This window comes from Kogia breviceps, chromosome 3 (assembly GCF_026419965.1).
Source record: "Kogia breviceps isolate mKogBre1 chromosome 3, mKogBre1 haplotype 1, whole genome shotgun sequence".
NCBI lineage: Eukaryota > Metazoa > Chordata > Mammalia > Artiodactyla > Physeteridae > Kogia > Kogia breviceps.
In genome coordinates, this window is record NC_081312.1 from 153,119,170 (window position 1) to 153,138,905 (window position 19,736).

General features: G+C 46.0%; 2 protein-coding genes across 7 annotated transcripts in view; both read left to right on the forward strand.

The window, feature by feature from the left end:
- SH3GL3 (SH3 domain containing GRB2 like 3, endophilin A3) overlaps window positions 1-3,124 on the forward strand; it is a 164,947-nt gene extending 161,823 nt beyond the window's left edge. The window contains exon 9 of the mRNA XM_067030029.1: window positions 3,048-3,124. Coding sequence (XP_066886130.1) covers window positions 3,048-3,058 — 11 coding nt within the window. The 3' untranslated portion in view covers window positions 3,059-3,124. The remainder of the gene's footprint in view (window positions 1-3,047) is intronic.
- Window positions 1-19,736, forward strand: part of ADAMTSL3 (ADAMTS like 3) — a 468,377-nt gene that overhangs the window by 35,014 nt on the left and 413,627 nt on the right. For 3 of the 6 annotated variants that reach the window (XM_067030017.1, XM_067030023.1, XM_067030018.1), the window contains exon 1: window positions 3,071-3,149. In XM_067030017.1, the coding sequence (XP_066886118.1) occupies window positions 3,081-3,149 (69 nt within the window). In that variant the 5' untranslated portion in view covers window positions 3,071-3,080. Of the gene's footprint in view, window positions 1-1,278; window positions 1,585-3,047; window positions 3,150-19,736 lie in introns of those variants that run through there. The other 3 variants (XM_067030022.1, XM_067030019.1, XM_067030016.1) reach the window with 2 other exon arrangements.

Below are 19,736 nucleotides of genomic sequence, written 5' to 3' on the forward strand. Positions count from 1 at the left end.
CTAACTTCCCGCAAGATTCCAGCCGTTTTACATGGACCGTCCTGGAGATCCTCCTCTTGGCCAGAGGAAATCACCGAGTTAAGGAAAGCAAGATAGGGGAGGTAGGCGTGCAGGGCCAGCTCCTCTCCGTAAAGCTCTAACACCACCTGTAATGTACCAAACACAGAACAGACAGGAGAGCAACTTCAGAGATGAACAAACGGAGGCTTTAGAGAGAAGAGATATGGGCTCCAACCCTGACTTTGCAACTCACTGTGTACAAGTTATGTTATCCCCTGGGCCTCAGCTTTCCCATCAATGAAATGGGTATAATGCTACTGTCACCACAGGGCCCTTGTGAAGATGAGTTGCACATAAAGAACTTGGCACGTGGCTGGCACACACTAGGCACCCAAGGAAATGATGACTATGGTAGGACTTGGCCGGGGGCATAGTGAGAATCCCGGGCCCTTGGATTTATACCCCTGAGATTAGGCCAAGGCCAGGGACAAGCGTTCCACCTTACTTCACTTCCACAAGTCCACGAGGAAATTCACCCCACTCCCGGTGCCTGACACCTCCACCCCAAATCACAGGCCTGGGCATCCCATGGTTTGGGTAGCTGAGCAGCTCAAGCTTGGCTCGTAGGAAGTGGCACCAGGTACCCGCTTACGAGGCACCCCTACTGGTCGGTCGCTGGTGGTCCCTGGCAGCCAAAAGTCCTGGTGGTGGGTCCACCGGCCGCTGCACGGGGTCTGGGCTGGGCGCCTCCGGAGGCGGAGGCGGCGCAGGCCCGGTGGGGCCACTGGTCTCTGACTTTGGTCACGCCTGGCCGGGAGCTCCGGAGGCTCGCAGGCACGAGCCAGCGGTTCTGGGCAAGCCTCCGTGTGGCCTCTGGGCCTGACTTAGCGGAGTCGGCGCCCGGGCCTTGGCGGGGCGGGAGGAGGCTCGGGGATGTGCGGGGGGTGGGGTGGGGGGGCGATGGCATCCCCGCTCCCGGCTCCGGCTGAGGCGGGGCGCCCCGGCTGGCTCGCGGCGCAGCGGCCGCCTTTCCCCTGCGCGCCTGCCGGCGGCTGCGCTGGCGGCGTCGGCAATCCCGGCTCTTGGCACCACGCCTGGCGGCCGGCCCAAGGCGAGGAGTGGCTTCCAGGAAGCGGGCGGCGTTGCGTTCCAGCCGAGTCTCGCCGTCGCCGCGGCCCCGCGCACTCCGAGCGGCCCGGCGCCTCACGCGCTCCTTTCGCGCCCCCGGCGTCCTCTGCACGGGCGGAAGGCGCGGGGGCGGCGCGAGGGCGGGCTCGAGGGCGCGCCGTGCACTTGCCGGGCGGTGCAGGTGGCGGCGTGCACCCTCCGCCTCAGCCCGCGCCAGCGCCTTGCTCCGCACGCCGGGAGGGGGCGGGAGAGGCGGGGCGGCCCCGTCCCAGCCCCATTTAACTTCTCGGCGGCGGCGGCGACTGCGGCGCCGCGGGCTGGAGGCCAGCGTCGGGGAAGTCCCGGTCCCGGATTCCGCACGAGGTGTTGACTGGGCCGCTTCTGTCCGCCTCTCCTCCGCGCGCGCCGAGCCCGCGCGGCCCGGGCTGCACGTCCCAGACGCTTCTGCGGCGCCAGGTGGGTGCTAGGAGCTCGGCGCCCGGGGGTGGGAAGGCTCTCTCCGGGGGAGCAAGACGGGGCAGTGACCTCTGAGCGGGGTTGCGGGGCTCCGAGCGGGAGGGTGCACTGCTTTGTTCCCGGGAGCTTCAGGACCGGGTCGCTCGGCAAAGCTCGGAGACCTCGGGCTGGGCAAACTCCGTGGGGTCCCGGTGGTTTGGGGGAGAGACATTCAGGGGCGCTTGACTGCAGGGAACTCCACCGGGTTGGGGATTTTCAGATTTGGGGCTTTCTAGGTAGAAAACGGGCTGACAGCACCTAGTGGTCTTGGGCGTCGGAAGGTCCGGCCGGTTGGCAAGTGGGATGCGAGCGCCTAGAGTGCCAGGGGCTGAGTGACGCGCCCGCTGTGGCAAGTTGAAGTGCGGGACTGGGACGCGGCGGCGGCGGGGGCCCGGGGACTGCGAGGCGGCGGGTGGTCGGGGGAGTGCGCGCCGGGACGGCTGCTGCGAGTGAGCGAGCGAGGGGGGCGCAGGGTCCCAGGGCCCCGCACTGGCTGCCTCCCTTCGGCCCAGAGTCGCCGCCTCAGGTCGGAAACAGCAGCACATTTGCGGATCGCATTAGGCCAGGCCCTTAATGCTTTCTCCAGATGGAGAGAAGCCACCGACCCGCCCCCGGACACCGGCTCCGCCAAGGCGCCCGCGAGGCGAAGCGAGAGGCGAGGGTGACCTCGGCTTTTCGGCTTTTCCAGGCTCGCCTCGTTTAGATTTCCCTGCAGACTGTCAGGAGAACTCTGAAGAAAGCCCCCGCTGCCCTCCTGGTCTCAGAAGGCCTCTGCTGGTTTGCCCTCACCTACTTTTAGGAGATTGTGCTAGTATGGTTCTGAGGCTGTGCCCTCCGAACCTCCCTTAACTCAGCTCTCAGGCCTCTCTGGCTGCAGGGCTGAGGCTCCGAGGATGAACGGTGTCTTCTGGTGGGGAAAGCCTTGAACCATCAGAAGACCTGCATTCCAGTCCTAGAAAAGTCACCGTCTTGCTGTGTGACCTTAGGCAGTTCCCATCCCCTCTCTGGGCTGGCTTAGTTGGGCTTAGACTCAGTTTTGCCTGAAGCAATGGAAGCTGGCAGGTGCCCTAACCCTTGGCTCCTTGCGGGCTTCCTGAGTGGGATGCCAATAGCCACACCCTGCTGCTGACAAAAGGGCTGGGAAGTGGCTGGTGCAGAGATGGCTCAGCTTCTGGAGGGCTGGAGGTACGGGTTGCACACTGGAGGCCGGTCTGGCTGCCCTCCTGGCTTTGATGTGGACTCCTCCTAAAGAGAGCCCCAGACAGCCTGTACCCTGTAATAGGTAGCTCCATCCTGGGCCAACACAAACCTTTCCAAGACATTATGTGGGGCTCAGGGTTCCTCCCTTTGGTTGGTCTGTTAAGTCATGAGTGCTGCCACTGGGTCCAGAGCTGAATGGAAACCAAATCTTTCCTCCTTTCTAGGCTGCAAGTGAGACCCCCAGGAGACCGGACCCCATGGCTTCCTGGAAGAGCCCCTGGTGGCTGCTGATATGGATGGTCTTCATGCACTCTGCCCTCCTGCAGGTAATAGGGAGGGGAAGAGGAATGGTATGCATCCCTCTGTTTACTTAGGAGTTTCATTCTAGGTCACCTAAGATGTGGTATGATTAATGTTAATTTTATACCAAAGAGAATCTAATTGTTTCTTACCTCCAGCAAGTGGTATTTCTAGTTGATTTAGCTGTAAGCATAATCCAATCGCTTGGGTTCTCTCCGAGTCCTAATACCACTGTGCCTTGATACCACTGTGGATGCTATATACGAGTGACAACTTGGGGTTGTGATGGATCCTGTCTTTTTCAGTCTGGAACGGCTGTCTGCATGTGCACTGTAGAGACTTGGCTGCTACAGGCCAGGACACAATGAATGGGCAGAGACCAGGTTGTGGCATTAGCTCAGCCACTAAATAAGTATTGTGTTTACGTCTGTCAACACATATCACACTGTTTTGCAGTCCTCCCTCCCTCCCCCTCTCTCTCTCTTGCTTTCTTCAAATGCTCTTTTTAATAACTGTCACCTGGAGCCACGGGCCCATGGGTTGAGCCCCTGGGCAGGGCTGGTGGCCGGACCCTATCAGCTTCCAGTGGCACCGCAGGGCTTTTCTAAAACGAAGCCTGGAGTGGGCTGGCAGCGGGTCCCAGCCCCGGAAGGTCCCGCCTACTCGGGATGCGCATGGTCCCAGCTGCAGCATCTCTCAGGTGCTGGGTTACAACAGGTTACAATGTGGAATGCTTCCCGAAGGGCACTCATGGTCAGGAGTCAGGCTGCTGCCTCGTCCAGGGACCAGCAGAATTTCCCAGCTCGGGGCTGGACCAGGGCTGCGGGGAGTGGGTTTTCCTTCTTGTTGTCCAAAGCACGCTTCAGAATGTCTGCCTTGCCTACTGTAGTCGCCACAAAGATGCCACTTGGAGCTGCCTTCAACACGGGAAGTGTGAGGCTTCTGGGGAGTCGCCGATGGGGGGGCCACCAAATTCTCCTGCTCCTGCAGCGGAGAGTGGCCTGGGAAGAGTGAGCAGGTGTGGCCATCGGGACCCACACCCAGAATCAGCAGATCAAAAAGCAGAATGGAGTCCCCTTGGAAGGCCTGTCTCACCTCGAGTCCTCAGGCACCTCCTCCACAGGCAGCGCGGGGTTAATAGTGATCACCTGGTTGGCCTCCTCCACAGGCAGCGCGGGGTTAATAGTGATCACCTGGTTGGTGGGGCTGGGCAGTGTGGAGAGCAGGCGGGGCCGCTGAAGGCCGTCAGTGCTCTCGCAGTGCTCCAAGCGGATGTCGGAGAAGCCCAGCGTCCAGTGGGCAGAGCCGGCAGGCCCTGTGGAGGCAGCGGCGGTGGGCAGCTCGTGGGCCCGTGTCGATTCGAGGCTGCCACTGGACAGACTGAGCACTAATCGGCCTTGGCCCCATGCCAGGCGCTGTGCCACCAGTTGTGCCAGCGACAGACCCAGCTCCTGTGGGCTCGAGAAGACCAAGAAGAGGCCACCAGTGCGCCTGCGCTGCAGTCTTTTCTTCAGCATCCTGTCTTTCCCACCAGCTCCAGGGGGACCCAGCTCAAGCATCACATCCTCATTTACCCACTGGACAGACTCAAACGAATGGAGCTAGCATTGCCTGAGAGACAATAGGGAATGGCGGAGACTGTGGCCAATTTGATGGTACATGCTCCATCTATTAAGAGCAACCTCTACTCAACTCCAGCTGATCATTGCCAAGTGAGAATGCAAACTCAGGATTGCTGGATTGTACTATTTTGCAAGATAGCTGGTTATCCAGACTTCCTATGCTATCTCTCAGTTGTTAAAGCATTGAAAGCCAGACATATATATTTGTAGACTAGATTCAGCCAAGCAGTTTGTACCCCCACATCTAAAGGTGCAGAGCACATCTTAGTATTGTGTCCTGAGGTATGCTGCTAGCCCATACCGTACCTTGTGTGAATTAGAACATGCTGGTCCATACGGTATCTTGTATGAATTAAAGCAAGACAACCCCTCCTTGCACATGTAACTTCTTATTACATTGCTTGGTGGCCTCTGTACTCCGAAGGCTGGCAAAGGGCCTGGCACGTAATAAGGGCTCTAACGTCTATTAGATGAGCATACACACATATATAAAGAGGTACACCCTGGGATAGATTAATCAGACTTCTCTGCTTCTCATTTCACTCTTGTACTTAGTGTTTCTAAGGCCTCTTTCCGCTCCAGTGTCCCATGATTTCGGTGACTCATGCAGAGCCGGTTAGTGAGGTACATCTTCTCCCCCATTATTCATTTTATTGGTGCTACCCCGTATTCGCATTTCAATAGATAGCTTTTACTAGAACAAATGTTAATATTTTCAGGGTAACTTTAGGATTTCTGTGGTCAGCGAGGTGTAGTGTTGGGGCAAAAGGATGGAGACTTGCTTTTCCATCCCATCAGCAGATCTGAAACAGGCTGTGAGAGCTCCAGAGATTTGTTGCTGGTCAAATGAGGCTGAGGCTTCAAGGCACAGAGTTTCATTTTGCCTTCTTCCACCACCCTATAAAATTTAAATGTGTTTTGAGGCAATCTGTTGACCTTTGGCCAAGGGCAGTGTTTGCCCAGCTTAAATCACGCACTGACCTCTTTTGGATTTTTCCATATCTTTGTGCTGCTGCAGTGTTGTTTCCATGTATGGGGCAGTGTGCACGGAAGGCTGTAAACAGAGATTTCAGGCCAGCGGGCTTCATCATCCACAGCATCAGCTGTTGGAATCCCAGCTCCACCACTTCAAGGCCTGTTATACAAACATCTCTGCATCTCAGTGTCCACATTTGTAGAGAAGGCGTGTCTACCTCATAGAATTTTCTGGAGGAGTTAATCCATTGTGAAGGGGAAAAAAGTAACAAACAAAATGAAAACTGTCTGGCATGTAGTAAATGTACTAAGTAAGTGCTGTTGCTGTATTAACCCTTTGAAACAAGTGAGATGCCTGTGATTTCTGCTGGGGATGTGGCTGGTCCCATCACGGGGCCTGGAGAATGTTCTAGTGAAGGCTAAGTCAGTTTGGGGCGCCCAAGGGTTGGACACTTGGTTATCTCCCTAGGGTCAGCCTGAGTTTGAATCAAAGCTGCTTCTCCGAGGTATCTTGGGATTTGGGTGTTTGGGGGGCCCTTGGGGTCTTCTTTGGTCTCTCCCCTTCCTTGTAAGTGCTGCCACCAGGAGGCTGGTGGAGAGTTAATAGCCGTGTGAGGCTGAGCTGCAAGGAGCAGGGAATGTGCCAACTCATTTAATAAAAACTAGATTTTCTTTATTAAATCAGCTAAAACTGAAACCTTTGTATTCACTGGCCACAAATAACTGTGATAGATTGCAGAGCAAGCCACGAGGTCAGCAGTCTTGTGTTTTACTAACTCGTTCTTGACTGTTTCTGGAGGAGCTCACCATTTCCCTTCACTCAGGCAGCTGGAAAGGCCTCCCATCTTCCGTTTACACCCTGGCCCTGGAAGCTTCCTGTTGCTCTGGGCCTGCTCCTTAGGGACCCTGATCTTCCCTAAGAAGACAGGCACTGCTGTTCCACCTCTCTCTTCCAGCCTTCTTCATTGAGAAGTCTCAACTCGGGGGGATATAAATATGGAGCAAATCATGGGCTCCAGCCATGCTTTGCCAAATCCATTCCATTTCCATGCCTCCATGCAGTCTTCCAGTCCAATTTAAAATTTTGATTCCCTGCTTGATTTAAATGTCATCTCCCTTCTGTCTAGTCTAGCCTTGACACGTGGCTCCAGGTACCTGAAGTGGGGTGGTACTGTGGTCCATTCTCTTCTCACCTCAACCAGTGGTAAGGACTGGTATGGGGCTCTTTCTTCCTTTTAGTTTTTCTCAGTCCAGCTTTCCTGGGGTTGGGAGCAAGGAGAGGGGATGGGGAGAAGGGCAAACAGCTCTTGACTTAACTGGATGCCTCTCTCTGGTAGTTGTCACCGTCTCTCTAGCTCTCGTTGACTCTCTGCCCTCTGGGAAGCACAGGTAAATTCTTCAGAGAGCTCTGCAGGACATGCCTTTCCTGAAGCAGGAGGTCCAGCTCCAGCTTGCCTCATGCTGCTGGGATCTTCTTGCCTCCAGGCAACCCTGTTGGGTGGGGTGCTGGCAGGATGGTTTAAACCCGGTTCCTTTGGTGTTGTCCACTTAATCCACAGGAAGTGCTCACATCCTTGCTGTGCAGTTGGTGGGGGTATGGGATGCTCCAGCGCTGGCTCCTCTCTCCGTCCTGCCAACTCCCTTCAGTTCTCTGGTCCTTGCTCTGCTAGGACAGATCAGTGGATCCAGTCTAAGCTCATGTCCATCTGGAGAGTGGATCACCAGTCTCTCCTTGCAGGCATCCCCAGTCTCAATGAGTGATGCTTTTTTTCATTCAGTACATCTCAGTCCTCCTTCTTAGATGGGAAGGAGTGAGGTGGTAGCTGGTATCCCTTCTTAGGGAGCTCTAAGGGAGAGGTCACCTTATGTTGGTAGCCCTCTTTAGAATGTGCGTACTTAGCTCCTCTTTATCATGAGCTTTGCCCCCTAAATTCCAATGTTTTGGCATTGGGAAGGGTCAATATCTTGATACTAAAACTAGACATGTTGGTTCTAGTCCTAGGGCTATACTAGTCTTGGTGGTAGTTCTGGTCTCTGATTTCAGTGGTTCTGGTCTGATGTTTTAAATATTGTTACGTTAGGTGGTTCTGGTCTCAGAGGTTCTCTCTGGCATTGTTTTTGGTCTTGTCGCTGTTTCTGATCTTGATCATTATGGTTTTCATCTGTCCTGGGGTTGGGAGTGGTTCTGGTCTTGGTGGTATTTTTGTCTCTGTGGCTGTCACCATGGTGGAAGTTCCAGTATTAGTAGTTCATGTCTTGGTGTTGGCTGTGGTCTTGGTGGCAGTTCTCCCCCTGTGACACCACCAACATTAATCCCAACATTTTCTTTCACTCCATCTCCTTTAAATCAGAAGTCAGAATCCACACTTGGGTGTTTGTTGTGAGTTACAGAAATCCCCTCCAAACCACTCTTCTGACCCAGGAGAAGGAGGTGGCAGATTCAGTCTGACATAGTGGTCTGTGTCAGTACCCTCTTGACTGAATCGGGTCCTCCATGAGCCTTGGTTAGAGATCTGTAACACTTGGATTCACCCTTTACAATAGCTTCTTATGATATCAGTTAATTTGTGGTAGGGCCTTTTGTTTTTTCGTTCTTTTCATCTGTTTCTCTCTTTGTTCTCATATGCATGATTGCCATATCTCCCGATCATCCTTCCAGAGAACTCTCCAGGCGAGTTCTGTGACACTTTTCCTGCTGTTCCCTATACAAGGAAGACGTTTAAGAGAAGAAATAACAATCAATTGATTGAGCTCATTGTCATCACTTGACACTCTGTGTCTAGAGGCCCTGACCGCTAGCAGATAAATTATGCAAATAAAACATTTAAATTGTAGAAAAATTGGGGGCTTTCCTGGTGGCACAGTGGTTAAGAATCCACCTGCCAATGTAGGGGACACGGGTTCGAGCCCTGGTCCGGGAAGATCCCACATGCCACAGAGCAGCTAAGCCCGTGTGTCACTGCTACTGAGCCTGCACTCTAGAGCCCACAAGCCACAAATACTGAGCCTGCGTGCCACAACTACTGAAGCCCGTGCACCTAGAGCCCGTGCTCTGCAACAAGAGAAGCCACTGCAGTGAGAAGCCCTGCACTGCAACAAAGAGTAGCCAGCACTCGCTGCAACTAGAGAAAGCCCACACGCAGCAACAGACCCAATGCAGCCAAAAATAAATAAAAATAAAATTAAAATATTTATTTTTAAATTTGTAGAAAAATAGAAGACATAGATAAATGAAAGGAAAATCAGAATTCAAAAAATTGCCTTAATATGACTGCCCAGATAATTATTAACATTTTCATTTCCAGACTTTTTAAATACATAAATATGATATAAATATATGCATATGTTTAGATAAATGGAATCATGCTAAACATACTGTCTTATGCATCATTTTTTTTAGTCATTATGTCATGAACATCTTTCCACATATATAACTGCATTTTTGTTTGCAATGGCTGTGTTCATTGCACTTTTGGATATACCACAATACTGTAATTTGTTTAAATGCATTATTTCATTACTGGACAGTTGGGTTGTTTCCAGGATGGTTTGTTCACTTCTGTTTGTTATTAGCCATCTGTAGTGAACTTTGTATACTCACATTTCTGATCACTTATTTGAATATTGCCTTAAAATAATTTGTTCTTAGTGGAATATGCTTTGCTACACACTTGGTAGACATTGTGGCCTTTTTCCTCTTCCCCCTGTTTTATTTTGGGTAGAGTTTTCCAGCACTCTGGGTTTTATGTTATAAATGGACTTCCTGTGTGACTGCATCCTCTACAGTGATCTTGGCTGCGTATTCCAAACTGTGCTGACACCAAAGGTGGAGTCCGAGCAGAAAGACCTAAACTTGTCCTGGAGGCAGACTCCACCTTATTACCAAGTTGCCGGAGTTACCGGATAGTTACAGAGTCATTGCCTAGAGCTGGTGAGAATCCAGTGGGAGAATGAATGGGAGCTCGTCTGTGACACCTGCACGCCCTTTTCTCTTCTACCTCTCTGACCTTTCCATCTCTGGCTCTTTTATTGGCTCGTCTCTGGCTCTCTCTCTTTTTTTTTTTTTTTTTTTTTGCAGTACGCGGGCCTCTCACTGTTGTGGCCTCTCCCGATGCGGAGCACAGGCTCCGGACGCGCAGGCTCAGCGGCCATGGCTCACGGGCCCAGCCGCTCAGTGGCATGTGGGATCTTCCCGGACCGGGGCACGAACCCGCGTCCCCTGCATCGGCAGGTGGACCCTCAACCACTGCGCCACCCGGGAAGCCCTCTGGCTTTCTTTAAAAGCTGCTTTATTCCAGAGCTCTGCCCTTTGCCCTCTTCTTTCTCTGTCCACGTGCTCTCCCCAGGCAGCCTCCATCACTCTGCTGGTTCCCCCTCCAGAAGCTCTTGCCTGGGGTTATCACCGGAGGACCCAGGTCTCATAATGATTCAGGCTTTCACATTTAGGCGTTTGATGTTCTCTTCAAATAGGATTATATATACGTTGAAAAGATAAAAAAACTGTCTATTATTTTACATCAACTGTTAAATGTAAACATTGAAAATAAAACACAATTTTGATAGCTTAGTTTGGGCCTTCCTCCCTCCCTCTCTCTCTCTTTTTCTTTCTTTCTCTCTCTCTCCCTCCCTTCCTTCCTTCTTTCCTTCCTTCCTTCCTTCCCTTCTTTCTTCTCAGTAACCTCACTAAAATGGAAGACACCCAGTATCTCTGAGAGGTTTCTGTCAGCCTCTTCCATGAGCTGCAGATCAGTATATCTGTGAGCTGCTACTTACCTCCACCAGGATATTCCTTGAGGGCCTCAGGCACAATATCTCCTAGATGGAAAGCCTCACCACCCACCCAGCTCGGTCTCAGTGCCTGGATTCTCCATCTTCTAGCCATTTGACCCAGAATCCTGGGGCCACTCTAGATGCCTTCTTCTCTGTTGCCCTTTCCTTGTACCTATCCAGCCACTAACTTCCAGTTGTTCCATCTCAGAAATGTCTCTTAGCGACTTCCCTGGTGGTCCAGTGGTTAAGACTTCACCTTCCAATGCAGGGGATGCGGGTTCGATCCCTTGTCAGGGAGCTAAGATCCCACATGCCTTGCGGCCAAAAAAACCAAAACATAAAACAGAAGAAAACTGTAACAAATTCAATAAAGACTTTTTTAAAAAAAGGAAAGAAATGTGTCTTCAATCTGTTTTGTCCTCTTTGTTTCCACTGACACTGTATGTTTGAAGAGTAGGGTATTTGACAGCATGGGGTATGAAATAAGGATGAACAAAGATAGTTTGTGGCTACACTGGGGAGGACCTTGCCGAGCACACTAAATAAATACGTGATAAAGAGGACTTGATTCAGTGGGCAGCATGGAGTCCTGTGGGCGTTGACCAGGAGGTGATGGGAGACACCAGTAAGACTCCATTGGACCACTGGGAACACACTTGAGATGCCGCTGGCACCAGTGCAGGTTGGGACTGATGAGAACTTCAGCTCAGTTCACAAGAGAGCATGGGGCTGTGGGGAGGGGGGAGTAGTTCTCAACAAGAGGATGTGATTATGGGCACCATTTTAGAACCTGAAGGGATAGAACTTGACAAGTGATTATGTGGGACTGAGAGAGAAAGAGGGAAGAATTGAAGTAGGTTCTGAGCTAGTTTTAGGGACACACGAAGGTGAAAATTCACCCTGATCTTGTGAAATTGTCAGTAATGTTTGAGAGAGTAGTTTCAGGGGAAGCTGTGGATTGCTAAATATGAGGAACTGAATAAGCCTCTTTAATAAGTTGTGCTGGGAAAATTGGACAGTTACATGTAAAAGAATGAAATTAGAACACTCCCTAACACCATACACAAAAATAAACTCAAAATGGATTAGAGACATAAATGTAAGGCCAGACACTATAAAACTCTTAGGGGAAAACAGGCAGAACACTCTATGAAGTAAATCACAGCAAGATCACCTCCTAAAGAAACAGAAATAAAACCAAAAATAAACAAATTGGACCTAATGAAACTTAGAAGCTTTTGCACAGCAAAAGAAACCATAAACAAGACGAAAAGACAACCCTCAGAATGGGAGAAAATATTTGCAAACGAAGCAACTGACAAAGGATTAATCTCCAAAATATACAAGTAGCTCATGCAGCTCAGTATCAAAAAAACACCCAATCCAAAAATGGGCAGAAGATGTAAATAGACATTTCTCCAAAGAAGATATACAGATAGCAAACAGACAAATGAAAGGAGGTTCAACATCACTAGTCATTAGAAAAATGCAAATCAAAACCACAGTGAGGTATCACCTCACACTGGTCAGAATGGCCATCATCACAAAATCTACAAACAATAAATGCTGGAGAGGGTGTGGAGAAAAGGGAACCCTCTTGCACTGTTGGTGGGAATGTAAATTGATACAGCCACTGTGGAGAAGAGTATGGAGGTTCCTTTAAAAACTAAAAATAGAACTACCATACAACCCAGCAATCCCACTACTGGGCATATACCCAGAGAAAACCATAATTCAAAAAGAGACATGCACCACAATGTTCATTGCAGCACTGTTTACAGTAGCCAGGACATGGAAGCAACCTAAGTGTCCATCGACAGATGAATGGATAAAGAAGATGTGGTGCATATATACAATGAAATATTACTCAGCCATAAAAAGAAATGAAATTGAGTTATTTTGTAGTGAGGTGGGTGGACCTAGGGTGTGTCATACGGAGTGAAGTAAGTCAGAAAGAGAAAAACAGGTACCGTATGCTAGCATATATACGGAATCTAAAAAAAAAAAATGGTTCTGAAGAACCTAGGGGCAGGACAGGAATAAAGATGCAGATGTAGAGAATGGACTGGAGGACATAGGGAGGGGGAAGGGTAAGCTGGGACGAAGTGAGAGAGTAGCATTGACATATATGCACTACCAAATGTAAAGTAGATAGCTAGTGGGAAGCAGCTGCATAGCACAGGGAGATCAGCTCAGTGCTTTGTGACCACCTAGAGGGGTGGGAGGGAGACGCAAGAGGGAGGGGATATGGGGATATATTTATATGTATAGCTGATTCACTTTGTTATACAGCAGAAACTAACACACCATTGTAAAGCAATTGTACTCCAATAAAGATGTTAAAAAACAAAAAGGAAATATGTAATACTCTTTGAGAAGGAAACAGGATCATTAGGAAGTTTCTTCTGAGCAAAGTGAACACTTCAGTATATATGCACTGCAAAGGGAGGCAGCCAGGAGAAAGGGAGGCAATAAAGATCCAGGAGGAGAAAAGCAATTGTATGCAGTTATTTCATAACAGAGAAAAAAAAGTAGGCAGTGTTTCCCCTCTGCATTGTTAATGGATCCTAAAGCAGCAGAGCTAACATCTTTTGGAAACCACATTTCAAGGTTTATGATTGTGATTGCTCTCAGTTTATTTTTACAAAGATGCTAATTTCCATAAATAGCATGGAAGCATAAAGCAATTTCCTCTCCCAAGTATTTTATGCAATTACTTTCTGGAATTTGTCAGCACTGAACAGCTCCAGCTAATGTATGCTATAAATTATTGTGGTCAAATGCTCAGAAATTCATCTGTTCTCCAAGCCTTCATTTACAAATATAATAGCATGTTATTTTGAAAAACAAATTTTTAAGGAAGAATTACTCTCTTTTATTAATAAAAACTCATTTATAGTATTAAAGGACTCTTTAAATTCTCTTCACTTTCTCTTTTGAAATTTCCATTTTCCCCCTGATTTAAAAACATAAACATATTCATTATAAAAAAATGTGGAAAACACAGGAAAGGACAAAGATGAAAAACACCTTTCATTCTAACAGTTGTTAGGATTTTGTTGCGTACATTTCCAATATTCTTCTTAGAATATTAACATATATATGTATCTTTTAAAAAGTGGTTACACTGTATTTTGATTATAACTTTGTAAAGATTTAACATGAGGAATATTTCTACATGTCATTAAATATTTTTATATTTATTATAATATAATAATATTTAATGTCTTCATAGTATTGCATCATTTGGTGTGCTATATTTTATTAACTAATTCTTTTACTGCTGAACATTTAAGTTCATCAGTTTTTTGCTGTTGCAAATCATGCTGCTATGAAAATATGTTTGCAGATCCATCTTTGCTCACATTTATGATTATTTCCTTTGAGTACATTTCTAAGAAAATGGATTTGTTGAAGCATAATCTTGGGGTCAAAAGCTATGTGCAGTTTTAACACCTTTGATTTATACTATCAAGTTGCCTTTCAGAAAGCGTCTAGTTGCCTTTCTGAAAGCGCCTATCAATGTGTACTCTTTGCAATAGTTGGCAATGTAAGATTTAAGGAAATCTTAGTAGTGAGATTCTTAAAAATACTTTTGGGCCATTTGTATGACTGCTTTTGTGTATTGTCTCCTTGAGACATTAGAAATAGAATAAAAGATTTTATCTTCATATTTTTGCCTATTTTTCTACTGAGAATTTCTCATTAATTTGTATGTGGCTTTTTATATGTAAAGAATATGAGTCTTTTGTCTTTAATATGCTGCAAATAATTTCCTCATTTTGTCATTAATATTTTAATTTTATTTATGTTTTTGATAAACTGACTTTTAAAATTTTCAAGTTGCCTACTCTAGGAGTCTCAGTTTAAGAATTCATTGCCTTTGCATCATGCTTAGAAATAACCTCATACTGAGAGAAAATAGGTGTAATCTATGTTTTCTTCTAGTCTTATATTTCTTTTTAAACATTAAAATTTCTGTCAGTTACTTCCTGTGCTAATATCATACTTTTTAAGTTCTTATAGCTTTGTAATGTGTTTAGTATCTTCTAAGGCATGACTTTTCTCATCAATATTATAGTTTTGACCAGTCCAGAAGGTCTTTAAAGTTATTTGGGCAAGTTCCAAGAACAAAAATCCTGTTGTTTTCAATGGCAATGGCATAATGGAGGTGTAACAAGTTCCTTCCCACAAAACTATATAAAACAAACAAACAGCAACAAAAAGAATGAAGTTTATCTCCAGTAAAACAAGGAGATGGTACCTGTTTGTAAACATGAACTCTGAAGTACTGTTTTCTGAGTACTGTGAAATCTAGACCTTAGTGAGAGAGGACCCTGCAGGCTGACATGTGTCTCCTTGTGTTCTGAGCAGGACAGAGGTTTCTCTAATGATGACTGTCACAAATTGTGCCTATCTAGTAAACTTTTGGTTAGAAGAGTGAAATTGGAGGCCTTGATGGGACACAAAAATAAGTGGGTATTGTCCCCAGAGAGGCCTGGTTTGACACCAAAAATGGCAAGGGACATAGAGTTGAAGGGGAAAATTGCTGACACAGAATTTTTATCATCTAATTGTACAACATAACCTCCTACAGGGAGAGACCACGGAAGGTAGAGTGAGATAACGTAGGGAGGAAGAAAACAGCACTTTTCTGACCAAAATGCTGTGGAGTAAGGGGGTTTCTTGAGAACCTCCCTGACTGTTGGAAGTTGAAAATAAAAGGAAGGTGTAGCTCTAGAGAAAAGGAAAGCACATCTTTAGTAAGAGAAAGAGCCCAACAACAGTGCAGAATCGAAGCTGTGGACTAGTCTAGTTCACCCCGTCTCATACCTCATGTCCTCCTCCTGCTGTTTTTCAGCAAACAGCTGATCCCATTACAAACAACAGAAATAGAGTGCATGCAGTGGAATAAGCAACTGGGGACATGCTAGACAGAGTGGGTCTCCTATAAGATGATGTAGAAGACAAACATACACATGATTATAGAAAAATGGTAACAAAGGAGATCTAACATGTGTTAATATTTCTTAAAAAGAACAGGAAAAAATTCAACAATATAATCAAAGAAAACTTTTCCCAGTCTTTTTCTTCAGGTCTTTGTCAATATTGATTCTGTATTTTTTGTCATTGAGTATTACTGAAGAGAACTCTGGCCAATCTGATTTTTAACCCTTGTATGCGCCTCACTTTGTCTGCCATGATGCGATGCATACATGATTTCTTCCTTATTCCAAAGTCTATATTTTCATCTGGGCATAGTGTAAAAAATTTTTAATCTTCATAAGCATGTGTGCATGTGTTTCCGGAAAGGTTTTTTAATGTAAAATCTGTAATGTTTTTACAACTTTTGCCATTTTTTTTCCTAAGCTTTTTCTGTTGTCTTAAAATGTTTTCTTTAAATTCTTGTATTTCTTTCTGAAGTTTTAAAAAGCAGGATCAGGTTGTTTATAATTTATTTGTGATTTTTTAGAGTAATTTATCTAGAGATACGTGTTCATTGATTGCATTTTGCTTATATTTGTTTCTATTTTTAAAAATTTGTATGCATTGATCTTGTGAGCGTTCTTTCTATTCTGATAGGGATCCTCTTTTTAATGGGGTTCTGCTCCATGGGTCTCTCATCCTTCTTCTTAGACGAGCAGGCTGAGAAGAACATGTTCTCATGGTGATAAAAAAGACACATGAGAGCAAGTCCAAAGGCATAAGGGTCTTTCTTATGCAGTCTGCTTGTGTCATTTCTGTAAAACCCCACTGGCTGAAGCAACTCACATAGCTGAAGACAGTCAGAGGTAGGGACAGAGCAGGTTGTATGGCCAAGTCCAAAATTATTGGGGTGGGCTGGATAAAGAAGATGTGGTACATAAATACAATGGAATATTACTCAGCCATAAAAAGGAATGAAATAGTGCCATTTGCAGAGATGTGGATAGACCTTAGAGAGTGTCATACAGAGTGAAGTAAGTCAGAAAGAGAAAAGCAAATATCATATAATATCACTTGTATGTGGAATCTAGAAAAATGGTACAGATGAACTTATTTGCAAAGCAGAAATAGAGATACAGATGTAGAGAACACACTTATGGATACCAAAGTGGGAAGGGGTGTGGGATGAATTGGGAGAATGGGACTGACATATATACACTGCTACATATAAAATAGGTAACTAATGAGAACCTGCTGTAGATGGGAAGGAAATCTAAAAAAGAGGGGATATGTGTATACGTATAATGGATTCATTTTGCTATACAGCAGAAAGTAACACAACATTGTAAAGCAACTATACTCCAATAAAAATTAATTAAAAAATTAAAAAAATAAAATTGACTAAATTATAAGCCTCCCCCCAAAGAACCCTCACAAAATTATTGGGATGGGCAAGTATGCTCCTCCCCTAGAGATCATATGTATGATCTCTAGGGGTAGGAGTGAATATTTTTGAATAATTAATCTACTCTAATCTGGCAAAGCCAGGTTTTTCATTGAGGCAATATAGCTCCAGAGAGCATAGTTTAGTTGCTACACTCACACCACCATCACAAACTAACATTACTGATTTGGGAGGAGTCGGCACTAATGAGGAATTGTAGCCAAGTCTCACCTCGTGATGTGAAGCCAGCTTTACTTCATGAGATAGGTGTTCCTCTTGGATAGGGAGGCTATGATACCTTCCTTCCCATCTTACTCGTAACTTTAACTCTAGCCTTAAATCTTAGTCTGTTGCGAGTAGAAGTCTAGAAATTGATTCCCCTCAATCCCCTAGTTCAGTGTTACTTCAGCTTTTTGACTGAAAAAACCCACAGGAGGAAGTGCATTTTACATCATGACTCAATGCATGTACATATCTATGCATTCATACATATTTTTGGAACAAAAGTTTCAAGAAACAATGCTAATTCTTTCCATGAGTGGTTCACTGTGATACCTGTTTTTATATCCACTCCATTCCAGTTGATTCTATGACAAAATGACTGGTTAAGACCCAATTAATTTCATCACCTACTCATGGACTATATTTACAGTTTGAAAAAAACACTGCCCTAGTTAATAGACCCCATTCTCCATCGACTTTTGTGTGTGTTGATTTTCCTCCTCTGATATTTGTCTGGAGGGAGGGGGTTGATAAATGAGGCTCCTAGCGCAGCTTCCAAATTCTGATTGGCCATCACCTAGTGTAGCTCTGCTTTCCTGGGGCGCTATGTTCCGCCACAGAAACAACTACTGCCAAGAGTGTCCATTTAAAGCTACAATTTCCGATATGCTTGGTTACTAAGATTCTTCAGAGCTATCTAGATTATCATATTCTTTTACTTGTATGACCTGCTAACATGATGAATCATATTAATAGGTTTCCTAATATTGAATCATCCTTGTGTTCCCGGCATTAACTGTTCTTGGCTATGATATACTGTCTTTTTAATATTCAGCTGGGTTTGGCTTGCAAATATTTTGTTGAAAAGTACTACATCTGTATTCATAAGTAATGTTGGTTGGTACTATATTTTCCAGGTTTTTAATATAAAAATTTTTGTTAACTTTATAAAATGGATTGAAACATTTTCCATCTTTTTCACTTTTCTGGATCAGTTTAGCACAGGGATAAGCTATTCTTTGAAGGTTTGAAAGTAAAATAAATAGTAAAATTTTACCTTGATAGTAAAAATAAATGGGGCCCAGAACATTTTGGGGCAAGTAATTCTTTGACAACTTTTAAAAACTTTTTATATGATTATTGGATTATTCAGGTTTTTCCCACTTCTTTAATCAATTTTGGTAATTAACCTTTTCCTAGAAACCTTCTATGTAATCAAAAGTTAAAAATTTGGTAGGACAACAAAGGGGAGTATTTTGTAATTTTTCAAACTTTTAAAAATTATTTTGCTTTAATTTCTGATTTATTTTTCTTGAGAGTATGCAGAAAGTTTTATTTTTAAATGCTCACTTTTATGAATGTTGCAAGGATATTTAACAGTTTGACATTTCTCTGAATTTCCATGGATAATGGACAATACATTTTATTCTCTGTATTAAGGAATGTTGTTCTCGTATCCCCTCTCTCTTTCTTCATTGTTCCTTTCTGTCTACTCACTCCCCACACTAATTCCTATTTAGTTCTAGGGGGGAACAGTCTATCTCTTTTTTCTTTTTCCCCCTGGCTATTACTGATCTTTGCCTTCAGGAACTTAGCAACTTCTTGTCTAGCTGGTTTTTGTAAACAGAGATGGTTCTTTCCTTAAGAGGAATAATAGGTCCAGGTGTTGGGTAAGATTGAACTAAGCTTCCCCATTTTCTGACCTTGCCTCTGGGTTGTTTTTTTAGTTTGTCCAATAGGATCAATAATGAAATCTTCAACATTTATATACACATATACTTTTCTTTATTACCAAGTTGTGCCAGTTCACACTCCCGCTAGTAGCCCGGAAGAGTGCCCTTCTCTTGGTGGTGCTCAGTGGAATCTGGGGGACAAGACTCCAGGTGAGATTGGCAAGGAGAAAGCACTGTCCAAATCATCTGCAGGGGTGAAGGCAGGACCTGTGAAGACCCTCTTCCTGCTTGGTTTGGTTCTCCATGAGGCTGGAGGATGACCTGCCCCTTTGCTGGGGTGGAAGGTTGAAGCCAGTGGTGGAAAGGAGCCAGCCTGTACGTGAGGGCCATGACTGTCTTTCTGGAGGAAGGGTTGCTCATTTGTTGGCAATAATTGTAGTCACCCTTCGCTGAGGTTGAGAGAGAAGAGAGGGGGGAATTTCTGGGATGGGCAGGGTGAAGCAGGTCCAAAGCCCTGTGGCTGTTCAAATGAAATTCCTTTCAGTGCAAACACTTCACACTGAGAGTGCAGAGCCTCCTTTCCATGGAGCAGTGGTTGGTAGGACACCAGCAACTATTGCTCCCTCCCCCGATGGCCCTCTGATGAAAGCAGGCCCTCGCCTTGCTCCTCAGGACAGGCTTGATGGCGCTGCTTCTCAGAGGTAGCCCAGTGGCTCTGAACTGACCTCTAAGCCCTCCTTCCCATCCTTGGGAGGTCCAGCATGTGGCAGGCATCATTGTTCACGGCTTTGGGGGCGGAGCACTTGTGCTGCACACTCTGTAAACATTTTCTGGGATGCATTAGCAGCTTCCATTGTCAGAGCCAGGAAAACGTTTGGTGCATGGAGTGGGGAAGGAACACGTGGAGTGGCAGGCGGCCGTGCTCTGTTCAGTCCCTGATGTGGGGAGGCTGTTTACCTCTGTGGTGCCCACTATACATCT